General features: G+C 45.2%; 1 protein-coding gene and 1 pseudogene across 1 annotated transcript; both read left to right on the top strand.

The window, feature by feature from the left end:
• The first annotated feature begins 1,288 nt into the window (after positions 1 to 1,288).
• On the top strand, positions 1,289 to 2,230 carry LOC122438778 (olfactory receptor 2F1-like). Its single transcript, XM_043463944.1, has one exon. The coding sequence runs from the start codon at positions 1,289 to 1,291 to the stop codon at positions 2,228 to 2,230; it is 942 nt and encodes a 313-aa protein (XP_043319879.1).
• A 10,329-nt stretch (positions 2,231 to 12,559) lies between these two features.
• On the top strand, positions 12,560 to 13,255 carry LOC122437884 (annotated as a pseudogene).

Genomic DNA, 13,255 nt, shown 5'->3' with positions numbered 1-13,255 from the left:
AGCACTGCTGATTTTCTAAAACAAACTCCTAACATAGAAAGGCAGTATTTCCCAGAGATTGGTTGGCTGGCTGAAAGCATAGTGCCTCATATACTCAATAAATATTTTGAATTGAATTAATTAATTTACTAATTATTTTAAGACCAAGAAATACACCTTATTGTTTCTATTAAGAAAAAACTGATGACATTTATTTATGTTTATAGAAGACTGGTCGATGTGCTGGAAGGAAAATAACCCAGTGCAATCTTAGCTGAGAAAGAATTCACTCCCCCTAAAAAAATCAGTGGATGTCAGTCACTTCATACGCAGTACAAACATGTAAGTATCAATGGTTTATGAATGCTCTCATTACATTGTTTACCATTTTAGACACCTAAATAATGCCCATAACTTACTATATAAATTGCATATTATTGAGAAATAAGGCACAACTGCAGTCATAATTTAATTACAACTGCAAATTTAATTAACTAACTAGTAACCTTGTTCTTCTCCTTCCTGGCACTTAGCACAATTATACTTAATTAATTTTTGTAATTATTAATTTAGTCTGTGTCCCTGATTAAATTATAAGAACCAAAGGAACAGAACTTGTGTTTTTGTATTTCTGTTTCAGACAGGTGTCTGATGTCTCGCACAGACCATGGCACACAGCAGGGGCTTAGAGATACTGATTTAAACTTGACCCAGACTGTTGGGCACAAGAGCTATGTGAGAGGACTAGGCAGAGACCCAGACCTGAACCCCAGAAAAGATACAAGGAGCAAATGAGTTCAGACTTTTAGGCATCGACCCCTAGGCACTCCTCTTGGTCTCAAGTGTCTTCTTTGGCCACCCTAAACTGGAGACTCTTTCCTTTCTTCCTTGCTTTCCACTTTCCTTCCCTCCTTTTTTGCTTTCCTACCTCCCTTCCCTAGTTTTTCTTTCTCTTTTACTTCCTTTTTTCTTTCCTATCATCCTTCCTCCCTTCTCTCCACCACCTTTTCCTCTGTCTTTCCTTTTACACTGATGGCTTATATCCTATGTAATTGTAACTGTGTTGGATCCTGGTAAAAGGACGACCAGCAGGGGACTTCATCCTTGAGTCCACCGTGAGAACTCAAATCTCCTTTTCCCTCCGGCCTCATGGCACTGTCCCCTCAGCACCTAGGTTAGGAACCTGAGGGGAGGTGCCCCACTCCCAGCTCCAGTCCTGGCCCATGGCTTAATCCCAGACTCCTAGAGAGGCCTTTACGCGCCCTTCCCTGCCTCTGCTCCTGCCTTGGCAGCCTGACCCGCCTGCTCCATGGGGAGGGGCAACCTGACCTGGGTCAGTGAGTTTGTCCTACTGGGCCTCTCCGGGGACAGGCAGACCCAGGCTGGCCTGTTTGTCCTGTTTGGGGCCGCCTATCTGCTGACCTTGCTGGGCAACGGGCTCATCCTCGTCCTGATCCGGCTGGACCCCCGCCTCCAGCTGCCCATGTACTTCTTCCTGGGCAACCTCTCCATAGTGGACATCTGCTACACCTCCAGCGGGGTTCCCCAGATGCTGGCGCACTTCCTCCTGGAGAAGAAGACCATCTCCTCCGCCCGATGTGGTACCCAGCACTTCTTCTCGCTGGCCCTGGGGGGCACGGAGTTCTTGCTTCTGGCCGCCATGGCCTATGATCGCTACGTGGCCGTCTGCGACCCCCTGCGCTACGCGGCCGTCATGGGGCTGCGGCTCTGCGCAGGGCTGGCCGCCGTCTCCTGGCTCGTGGGCCTGGCGAACGCGGCGGTGGGGACCGCGGTCACCGTGCGGCTGCCCACCTGTGGGGGCCACGTGCTGAACCACGTGGCCTGTGAGACGCTGGCACTCGTCAGGTTGGCCTGCGTGGACGTCACCCTCAACCAGGCCGTCATAGTGGCGTCCAGCGTGGTGGTGCTTCTGGCGCCCTGCTGCCTGGTCGCGCTGTCCTACGCCCGCATCGTGGCCGCCGTCCTGCGGATCCGCTCCAGCGGGGGGCGCCGCAAAGCCTTCGGGACCTGCGCCTCGCACCTTACCGTGGTCTCCATGTCTTACGGCATGGCCCTGGTTACCTACATGCAGCCCCGCTCCACCGCCTCCGCCGAGCACGACAAGGTGGTGGCGCTCTTCTACGCGGTGGTGACCCCTATGTTGAATCCGCTCATCTACAGTCTGAGGAACACGGAGATAAAGGCCGCTCTCACTCGGATTCTGACGAGGAGCTCTCAAGCAAAACGGTAGCCTGGGACCTTGTCATTCAAGGGCCTCGCTCTGAGTACGGTGGGCAGGGCAGCGTGCCCGCCACCTACTGTGTGTGCATGTACGTGTGTGGGCACGTGAGTGCATGTGTGTGTGTGTGTGAGGGAGCCGATGGAAGGGGCCACAATCCCATAGCATTGTTTGAAGTCACAGAGAAATGGAATTTTATCTCTGGGCTCTGTTTTTGGTCCCTGACTTAGTCTTTTTAAAAATGTGAATTACAACCACTTATCCTAAAGGAGATCAGTTCTGGGTGTTCACTAGAAGGACTGATGCTGAAGCTGAAACTCCAATACTTTGGCCACCTCATGCGAAGAGTTGACTCATTGGAAAAGATCCTGATGCTGGGAGGGATTGGGGGCAGGAGGAGAAGGGGACGACAGAGGATGAGATGGCTGGATGGCATCACGACTCAATGGACATGAGTTTGAGTAGACTCCGGGAGTTGGTGATGGACATTAGTGCTGCGATTTCATGGGGTCGCAAAGAGTCGGACACAACTGAGCGACTGAACTGAACTGAGAAATACATACAGTCCACAGAAAATCATATGGAAAAAAAAAAGATATACTGGCATATACAAATTAGAAAGAAAAACTAAATCGAAATCTCGGGCAGTGCACAAAATTTATGCCAAGAAAGTCTATTTCCTAAATTCTACAGCCACAACTCTTAAGCTTTTCTGAAATCAGTGGGAAAAAAAGAGAGGAAAAGCTGTGACTTACAAGATTCACCATGCCCATGGAATCAAACAGGCCTTGGGCCAGAGGTATAAGGGTCATCATGTGGTCACCAGTGGCCCCGCTCAGCTCTGTAGGGTGGGGAGTTCACAAGGGGACCTGGAGCCAAAGTCGCAGTAATTATCCACACATCCATGAGGAGCAGGACCGGCTCTATGTGAGTCAGTGGATATCACGCTGCTCATTTTCCTTTCAAACTTGCCATGGTGGCAAGTGTCTGGCCAAAAAGTGAAAAGTTCATAACCACAAACATCTTTCTACATAATCAGGTCTAAGGATATGCTCTTATGAAAACTGAAGGATGTATTCAGAACTCATGCTTGACTAAGAATTGTGCCACATACCATCAGAGGTAAATCAGGCTACTTAAAAAAGAAGTGATCACAACTCCCTGTTAGTGATCCTTTTACTCTACCAACACAAAAATTAATGAGTGAGCTCTAAACATCCTAGAATATAAAGTGAGACCATGATATTTTATCGAGAAAAATGTTTAAAACTACTTTTAAAAATCAGATGGTAACGATAACCCTATATGCAAAACAGAAAAAGAGACACAGAAATACAGAACAGACTTTTGAACTCTGTGGGAGAATGTGAGGGTGGGATATTTCAAAAGAACAGCATGTATACTATCTATGGTGAAACAGATCACCAGCCCAGGTGGGATGCATGAGACAAGTGCTCGGGCCTGGTGCACTGGGAAGACCCAGAGGAATCGGGTGGAGAGGGAGGTGGGAGGGGGGATCGGGATGGGGAATACGTGTAAATCTATGGCTGATTCATATCAATGTATGACAAAACCCACTGAAATGTTGTGAAGTAATTAGCCTCTAACTAATAAAAAAATAAAAAATAAATCAGAATGAAGTATCTCTGACGTAAATATTACAGCTCTCTGGTTTATCTTACCCACAAACAAACAAAATATAAATTGAGAATAATTCAAACTTAGTCTGTTAAGAAAATATCAAAAGAATAAGAAGGAGGAAATGAAGCACCTTTGAAAATTCCTAGTAAAACAGTTTTTAAAAATTGAGGTAAAATTCACATCGCATACCATTCAAGATTTTGACCATTTAAAGTGTACAATTCAGTGGCATTTAGTATATTCACAATGTCATGGAACCTCATGCTTACACAGTTCCATAGCATCTTCATCACCCCGAAAAGGCACCTCATACCCTTTAAGCAGGACATCATGGGAAATGCCGAACTGGATGAAGCGCAAGCTGGAATCAAGGTTGCAGGGAGAAGTATCAATAACCTCAGACATGCAGATGACACCACCCTTATGGCAGAAAGTGAAGAAGAACTAAAGAGCTTTTTGATGAATATGAAAGAGGAGAGTGAAAAAGCTGGCTTAAAATTCAACATTCTAAAAACTAAGATTGTGGCATCTGGTCCCATCACTTCCTGGCAAACAGATGGGGAAGTAATGGAAACAGTGACAGACTTTATTTTGGGGGGCTACAAAAATCACTGCAGATGGTGACTGCAGCCATGAAATTAAAAGACACTTGCTCCTTGGAAGAAAAACTGTGACCAACCTAGACAGCATATTAAAAAGCAGAGACATTACTTTGCCAACAAAGGTCCATCTAGTCAAAGCTATGGTTTTTCCATTAGTCATGTATGGATGTGAGAATTGGACCATAAAGAAGGCTGAGCGCCGAAGAATTGATGCTTTTGAATTGTGGTGTTGAAGATTCTTGAGAGTCCCCTGGACCGCAAGGAAATCAAACCAGTCAATCCTAATGGAAATCAGTCCTGAATATTCTTTGGAAGGACTGATGCTGAAGCTGAAGCTCCAACACTTTGGCCCAATGATGAATCATTGGAAAAGACCTTGATGCTGGGAAAGACTGCAGGCAAGAGGAGAAGGGGATGACAGAGGATGAGATGGTTGGATGGCATCACCAACTCGATGGACATGGATTTGAGCAAGCTCCAGAAGTTTGTGATGGACAGGGAAGCCTGGAGTGCTGCAGTCCATGGGGTCGAAAAGAGTCAGACACAAATGAGCGACAGCTGAGCGACTGAACTGAACTGACTCCTCCCTCCTCCCAGGCTCTTAAAGCCACAAATCTGTATTCGGTCTTTATGGATTTACCTGATCTGGACATTTCATATAAATGGAATCATATGATATGTGATCTTTTGTGTCTGGCTTCTTTCACTTAGCATATTATTTTTGAAATCTATCCATATTGTCAAATGTAGCAGGGCCTCATTCCTTTCCATGTCTGAATAATGTTCCCTTGTATGGAAATAGCTACATTTTTTTGACCTATCCATCAGTCGATGGACATTTGGGTTTTTTCTAACTTTGGGCTATTGTGAATAGTACTGCTGTAAACTTCCACGTGCAAGTTTTTGTTATTAATAGAAAAACCTGTTTTTAATTCTTTTGGGTACATACCCAGGAGTGGAACTGTTGGGTCATTTGGTAATCCTGTATTTAACTTTTTGAGCAAATGCCAAACTGCTCTTCACCATAGCCGAACTGTTTTACATTCCCACCAGCACTAAAAGAGAGTTCCAATTTCTCTGCTTTCTTGGCAGTGTTTATGTTCTGTTCGACTGTAGCCATCCCAGTGTGTGTGAGATGACATGTTATTGTGTTTTTAATTTGCATGTTCCTAATGACTAAAGATGTTGAGCATCTTTTCATGTGTGTGTTGGCCATTTGTGTATCTTCTTTAGAGAAGTATCTAGCGAAACTTTCATTTTTAATTTTATTGAAGACCCCCCCCTTCCCTTCCCGTCTTCTCACTTGCCTTAGCCCCTCTCCACTGCCCTCTCCCCCTAAGACCATGACCACCAGCCTCTATCCTCCTCTTAATCCCCTCGCTGGTCCTTTCCCCTACCACATATGTGTGTGCTAAGTTGCTTTTGTCGTGTCCAACTCTTTGAGATCCTATGGATTGTAGCGCACCAGGCTCTTCTGTCCATGGGATTCTCCAGGCAAGAATACTGGAGTAGGTTGCCATGCCCTCCTCCAGAGGATCTTCCCAGCCCAGGGATTGAAACCGTGTCTCCTGCTTTGGCAAGCGGGTTCTTTACCACTAATGCTAATGCCACCTAGGGAAGCCCCTTTCCCTACCACTCCTGCTCACATCTGAGGCACCCAGACCTATACCCTGGGGAAAATTTGTTCTCTTGTCTTCAGACTCTTCTCATTTTTATATTATCAATCTCTCCCCTTAGATCAACAGATTATCTTTTCCTTTCTCTATTCCTTCTCAGAGGTCTCTCCCCCAACCAAAGCCTTCACACTTTGGCATCTGCCTGCCCTTCGCCCGCTGTCTGTGATTTCTACAGCAAAGAAACCTCAGGATTTTTTCCTCTTTAGAGAACAAGCCAAAAGCACTTATACTTTGGTATATTTTCCTTTACCCTTATCACAGGTCTATGGAAGCAGCTTTGAGCAGTGTGATATTCTACTACACTTTCAAACATAACCTGCCTACAAAAATGCTCATCAAATAGTTGAATGAGCAAACTCTGTGGATGAGGTTTGATAAAAACCCATTAAAATCTGGAAAGGGTCAACTGATGTTGGTTCTATACTTGTTGAGCTGTAATTCTTCATCAAATTATGATATAGTTGGGACAATAATCTATTGATACCTTCTAATCCTAATAACTAAAACATACCTTTTGTAAATAAAACTTAGTTTCTATTGTCCACAGTTGTAGTGCATACATGTAGTTTATCCAAAGAAGATACCAATTCATGAGATTATAGGTTAGAAAAGAGGGGGAAAGTGTACAAAATATTTTCCTATTTCCTATTTTCCTATTTTCTGCTCCTATTCCATTATTTGAGCTTTAGGACTTTTTTTTTTCAGCCCTTTAAAGTCCTTTTGGCTCTTTTGAGTCTTTAAAGAGAAAATCAATGTATTTAAAGGACACTTACTAACAGGAGGCAAAAACTCTATTATCCTTCAAGAGACCCTTCTGATTAGAGTCATTCTTGAGCTGGATTCACAGAGTGAACACTGTGAAAACATCAATAGTAAGGTTCTACACTGAGCTCCTAGATAAGACAATGAAATTTAAAGAAACCACTTCTCAATGAATAAATGATGTTCAGTCAGTCCATCAGCTCTATACGCCAGTCTCCGTTCAAACTGGAAAGGGCACAATAAAAAGAAGAAAATACTCTCTCTATCCTTTAAGCAGTTTGTTTGTTAGAAGTCAGAAAAGGAGAGTGAAAGAGCTGGGCTTAGTGGAGGCGGTTTTCCAATTCTCTCTCCTGGCTGCAGAAAAAGTTGAGAGTCCAGGTATGTGGGCTCCATCCTTCTATTTCACTCTGGGGTGGCTGTTTCCCTTTTATAGATAAAATGGAAAGAGGTCAGTTGGTACTTGGCAAACTGGACCGCCAGTCCACTGATCTGAGCAAACTACTCTTCAGTCTGCTTTCCTGCATTCAGTTCAGTCATGTCCAACTCTTTGCGACCCCATGGACTGCAGCATGTCAGGCCTCCCTGTCCATCACAAACTCCCAGAGCTTGCTCAAACTCATGTCCATTGAGTCGGTGATGCCATCCAACCATCTTATCTTCTGTCATCCCCTTCTCCTACCTTCAATCTTTCCCAGGATCGGGGTCTTTTCCAAAGAGTCAGTTCTTCACATCAGGTAACCAAAGTATTTGAGCTTCAGCATCAATTCGTTCAATGAATATTCAGGACTGATTTCCTTTAGGGTGGACTGGTTTGATCTCCCTTCAGTCCAAGGGACTCTCAAGAGTCTTCTCTAACACCACAGTTCAAAAGCATCAATTCTTTGCCACTCAGCTTTCTTTATGGTCCAAGTCTCACATCCATACATGACTAATGGAAAAACCATAGCCTTGATTAGATGGACCTTTGTTGACAAAGTAATGTCTCTGCTTTTTAATATGCTGTCTAGGTTGGTCATAGCTTTTCTTCCAAGGAGCAAGTGTCTTTTAATTTCATGGCTGCAGTCACCATCTGCAGTGATTTTGGAGCCCTTTATAGTGGTTCAAAGTTTCCATTTGACTCCTCAGGAGCAGCATCCAAACACCACATCTTTTCTGACACCCCCTTCCCTATAAATCAAACCTGTCCTACATTTCATTCTATGGTGATGCTGCTCCCCAGTAGTGGCTGTGATACACTCTTCATGCTCCAGATGGTGACATAATGTGATGTAACAGGAAGAACATGGGATTGTGGTCATGAGATTTCAGATTCAGTTCCAGTTTTGCTCCCAACTGGCAGAACAATCCTGAGCAAATCACTTCTGCTTTCTGAGCCTCAGCTTCCTCACTTGTAACCATCAAGGTTAAGATGGTGATCCTAAAATTTCCTTCCAGCTTTTATTCTTTTTTGTGACTCTCACTGTGCATTTTACTTTCTTCAGTGGTGAGAATTTCAGTTGCTGTTCTCGGCACTCATGAACCATATTTGGTGACCATAGCTTGGTTACTTATTGCACTGATGAAAGAAATAGGCTCTGTGGAAAGCCAGGGCTGGGTATTGTGCCAAAGCCAGTTTCTATTTTTGGCATTTTCTACAATGACACCTTCCAGTCACAACAGGACTGAAAGAAGGAAGTGGGTAGGTTCCAACTGGATAGGAAAGACAGAGGATAGCATAAAGCTGCTCTGCCCTCTTCATCCCCCATCCAGCCAAAGCCCTATCTTCAAACCCTATTAGAAAGACTTGGGTTGAATTGCTTTCCTTTCCATTTCATTAGATTCTATGGCCCATCTTGCATATCTTTAATACAAATTCTTTTTATTTAGATAATGCTCTGAAGTTATGAGGATTATCTAAATTCTCTGGAGTACCACTGGAGCGAGGGTGAGGAGATACGCCATGTCTGCCACATGGTGCTGGAGAGGCACTTGTGCTGTGCCGGAGCAACTTGGTGGAGATATCCTAAGTCCAAGGGCAAAGGAGAGGTCCCAGCAAGATGGTAGGAGGGGCAAAATCACATTTAGAATCAAAGCCCATACCCACCAGAGATGCTCAGAGGGCTGAAACAAACCTGTGTGCACACCAGGACCCAGAGCCCCACAGAGACTGAGACAGAACTGTGTCTGGGTGTCTCCTGTGGCGGTACCGGTCAGAAGTGGACTGCCGTGGGGGCAGCAGCTCTGGGTGCAGCAGACCTCAGTATGGCATAAGCCCTCTTGGAGGAGGTCGCCATTAACCCACCATAGAGCTGCCAGAACTTACACAGGACTGGGAAACAGACTCTGGGAGGGCACAAACAGAACCCTGTGTGCACCAGGACCCAGGAGAAAGGAGCAGTGACCCCACAAGAGACTGACCCAGACTTGCCTGTGAGTGTCCGGAAGTCCCTGGCAGAGGCGTGGGTCAGCGGGGCCTGCTCAGGGGTGGAGGCACTGAGTGCGGCGTGCATGGATCTTTGGAGGGAGGTCACCATTGTCTTCACTACCTCCACCACAGTTTGGCCTCAGGCCAAATAACAGCGGATCACAATAAACTGGACAACTCTGAAAGAGATGGGAATACCAGACCACCTGACCTGCCTCTTGAGAAACCTGTATGCAGGTCAGGAAGCAACAGTTAGAACTGGACATGGAACAACAGACTGGTTCCAAATAGGAAAAGGAGTACATCAAGGCTGTATATTGTCACCCTGCTTATTAAACTTAAATGCAGAGTACATTATGAGAAACACTGGGCTGGAAGAAGCACAAGTTGGAATCAAGATTGCCAGGAGAAATATCAATAACCTCAGATATGCAGATGACACCACCCTTATGGCAGAAAGTGAAGAAGAACAAAAGAGCCTCTTGATGAAAGTGAAAGAGGAGAGTGAAAAAGTTGGCTTAAAGTTCAACATTCAGAAAACAAAGATCATAGCATCCAGTCCCATCACCTCATGAAAAATAGATGGGGAAACAGCGGAAACAGTGGCCAACTTTATTTTTGGGGGCTCCAAAATCACTGCAGATGGTGATTGCAGCCATCAAATTAAAAGACACTTATTCTTTGGGAAAAAAGTTATGACCAACCTAGACAGCATATTAAAAAGCAGAGACATTATTTTGCCAACAAAGGTCTGTCTAGTCAAGGCTATGGTTTTTCCAGTAATCATGTATGGATATGAGAGTTGGACTATAAAGAAAGCTGAGCATTGAAGAATTAATGCTTTTGAGCTGTGGTGTTGGAGAAGACTCTTGACAGTCCCTTGGACTGCAAGGAGAGCAAACCAGTCCATCCTAAAGAAAATCAGTCCTCAATATTCATTGGAAGGATTTATGCTGAAGCTGAAGCTCCAGTCAATACTTTGGCCACCTGATGTGAAGACCTGACTCCTTGGAAAAGACCCTGATGCTGGGAAAAATTGAAGGTGGGAGGAGAAGGGGATGACAGAGGATGAGATGTTGGATGGCATCTCTGACTCAATGGACATGAGTTTGAGTAAACTCTGGGAGTTGGTGATGGACGGGGAGGCCTGGTGTGCTGCACTTCATAGGATCGTTGGACACGGCTGAGCAACTGAACTGAACTGAAGTTATGAAGAGCTTTCTCACATATCATCTCATTTGACACTAACTAGTTCTTCCCTGGATCTAAGATATTCTAAAACATTTGTTTTGGGCCAGACTTTAGAAGGTTAAGGGCTTCCTGGTGCTCAGATAGTAAAGAATCCTCCTGCAGTGCAAGAGATCCAGGTTCAATCCCTCTGTCAGGAAGATCCCCTGGGAAAGTGAATGGCTACCCACTCCAGAATCCTTGCCTGGAGAATCCCTTGGAGAGAGGAGTCCATGGGGTCACAAAGAGTCGGATACGACTGAGTAACACTTTCACTTTAGAAGGCTAAAGCTAAGGGAAGACCCAGCACACAAAAGGCAAGATATCCAGGATCACTTTTTTACTGATTCAGTGGGATTTGAGGCAAATCATTTTAACTCCCTTGGCCTCAACTTTTTCAAACAAAGAATGCGAAGTTTAGGTTAAAGATTTTTCGTCCTCAAAACCTCTTCTCGGTTTTTATCTCCAAAAACTACGTCTTGAGTTTTCAAACATAAAATTAAACGTTCCCACTAAGGCAGTGATTCTCAAACGTGTCATTAAAGTTTTACACTTTAGCACCAGGAAGCAGTAAAGTTACTAACACATGAATGTCTGGGTTTCACCCTCCTGAGATTCTGTCCTAATTACTTCAGAGTGTGGTCTGGGCTTTTGGAGTTCTCAAAGCACCCCAGTGATGCTAAGGTATAGTTGATGTGGAAAGCACTACTCTGGTTCCCACCATGGGTCCTGTGGGATTTTCATAGGCAAACCCTTTAATCTGGAGTTTTTTCTTTCCTTCTCAAACTTCCCCTGTTCAGTTCAGTCCCTCAGTCGTGTCCTACTCTTTGTGACCCCATGGACTGCAGCACACCAGGCCTCCCTGTCCATCACCAACTCCCGGAGCTTACTCAAACTCATGTCCATCAAGTCGGTGATGCCATCCAACCATCTCACCCTCTGTTGTCCCCTTCTCCTCCCACCTTCAATCTTTCCCAGCATCAGGGTCTTTTCCAAGGAGTCAGGTCTTCACATCAGGTGGCCAAAGTATTGGAGTTTCAGCTTCAGTATAAATCCTTCCAATGAATATTGAGGACTGATTTCCTTTAGGATGGACTGGTTGGATCTCCTTGCAGTCCAAGGGACTCTCAAGAGTCTTCTCTAACACCACAGTCCAAAAGCATCAATTCTTTGGCACTAAGCTTTCTTTACAGTCCAGCTCTCACATCGATACATGACTACTGGAAAAACCATAGCTTTGACTAGACAGACCTTTGTCTTTTTAACCTTTTTGATAGAGGTTAAAGACCAGCAAAGTAAACAGGGAGGTGTTCCAAGGGCAAACATGTCTTTGCTATGACAGAAGGATTTACACATAACAAAGCTCCAAGGGCTTTACAGGCACTCCCTCACTGATTTCATCAGTGGGCACCGTCAGTTTCCAAATGTTGTTACTGCAAGTAAGTGGTGTGTGCATTTATCTCTAATTAATCACTTAGTTTAACATTCAAATGAATGCCAGAGTTTCACCAAGGAAATAGCATAAACACAAAAAGTTGGGACATAATTATAGCTGGTAAAATGTTCTACAGTGAGGCCTTGATCTTATCATCCTAGGACTAAGCCTGTTTAATCAGTACATTGAGAACCAAATGAGGGATTTTTTTTCTCTGTCACTGACCCAGCCTGGATTACAGGAGAAGCCGGAAAACCACCGGCTCCAGAATGAGTAATAAGCACAAGGGAGAGTTTCAGAACTCAAGTCTTGTGTTTTGGGATCAGATAGTAATCCTCAATACTAGTACCTGAAAACTGTTTCATTCATTTCCCCAACACAAAGTTTTTTATTGTGAAACATTCATTAGAAATCTTTGTATGCAAAGAAAAATCAGGAAATGTCCCTGACTTCAAGAAGCTCGGAGTCTAATGGAGAAAAACATACAAGTACTTGCAGTCTTACTTAAAGTCCTTTGTTGAGACTCAGACTATGAATTCTGATTCTGGACTCTTTAACCCACCACTTCCTCAGGTAGCCTGACCCACCTGCTCCATGGGGAGGGACAACCTGACCTGGGTCAGTGAGTTTGTCCTACTGGGCCTCTCTGGGGACAGGCAGACCCAGGCTGGCCTGTTTGTCCTGTTTGGGGCCGCCTATCTGCTGACCTTGCTGGGCAACGGGCTCATCCTCGTCCTGATCCGGCTGGACCCCCGCCTCCAGCTGCCCTTGTACTTCTTCCTGGGCAACCTCTCCATAGTGGACATCTGCTACACCTCCAGCGGGGTTCCCCAGATGCTGGCACACTTCCTCCTGGAGAAGAAGACCATCTCCTCCGCCCGATGTGGTACCCAGCACTTCTTCTCCTTGGCCCTGGGCCGGGGGTGGGGAGGGACTAAGTTCTCCCTGCCGACAGCAGTAGTCTATGAACACTATGTGGTGACCCCCCTGCACTGCAGAGCAGCAATCAGTCCAAGGCGGACAGCAGTCTCTTGATTTGTGGGCATGGCTAATTTTGCAGTGGAGATGGCAGTCACCATGCACTTGCCCACCTGTGGGCACTGTGCGCTGAATCATGTGGCCTGTGTGGATATCTCAGTGTTCCCTCCTAGTGTTGAGAACATCATGGGGCCCTGGACACCATGCAGGGCTCGGAAAGAAATATCAATCAGTAAACAGATTTTTGTCAAGCTCCGCTGTGTTCAGTACACCATGCCAGGTGCTTTAGGAGACACACCCAATCTAATATGA

The sequence above is a fragment of the Cervus canadensis genome, chromosome 3 (assembly GCF_019320065.1).
Source record: "Cervus canadensis isolate Bull #8, Minnesota chromosome 3, ASM1932006v1, whole genome shotgun sequence".
Lineage (NCBI taxonomy): Eukaryota > Metazoa > Chordata > Mammalia > Artiodactyla > Cervidae > Cervus > Cervus canadensis.
This window is presented reverse-complemented; position numbering and strand designations above follow the sequence as displayed.

Bases quoted from the DNA above. Each gene is read 5' to 3' on its own strand.
- LOC122438778 (XM_043463944.1), top strand. From the start codon at position 1,289: ATGGGGAGGGGCAACCTGACCTGGGTCAGTGAGTTTGTCCTACTGGGC.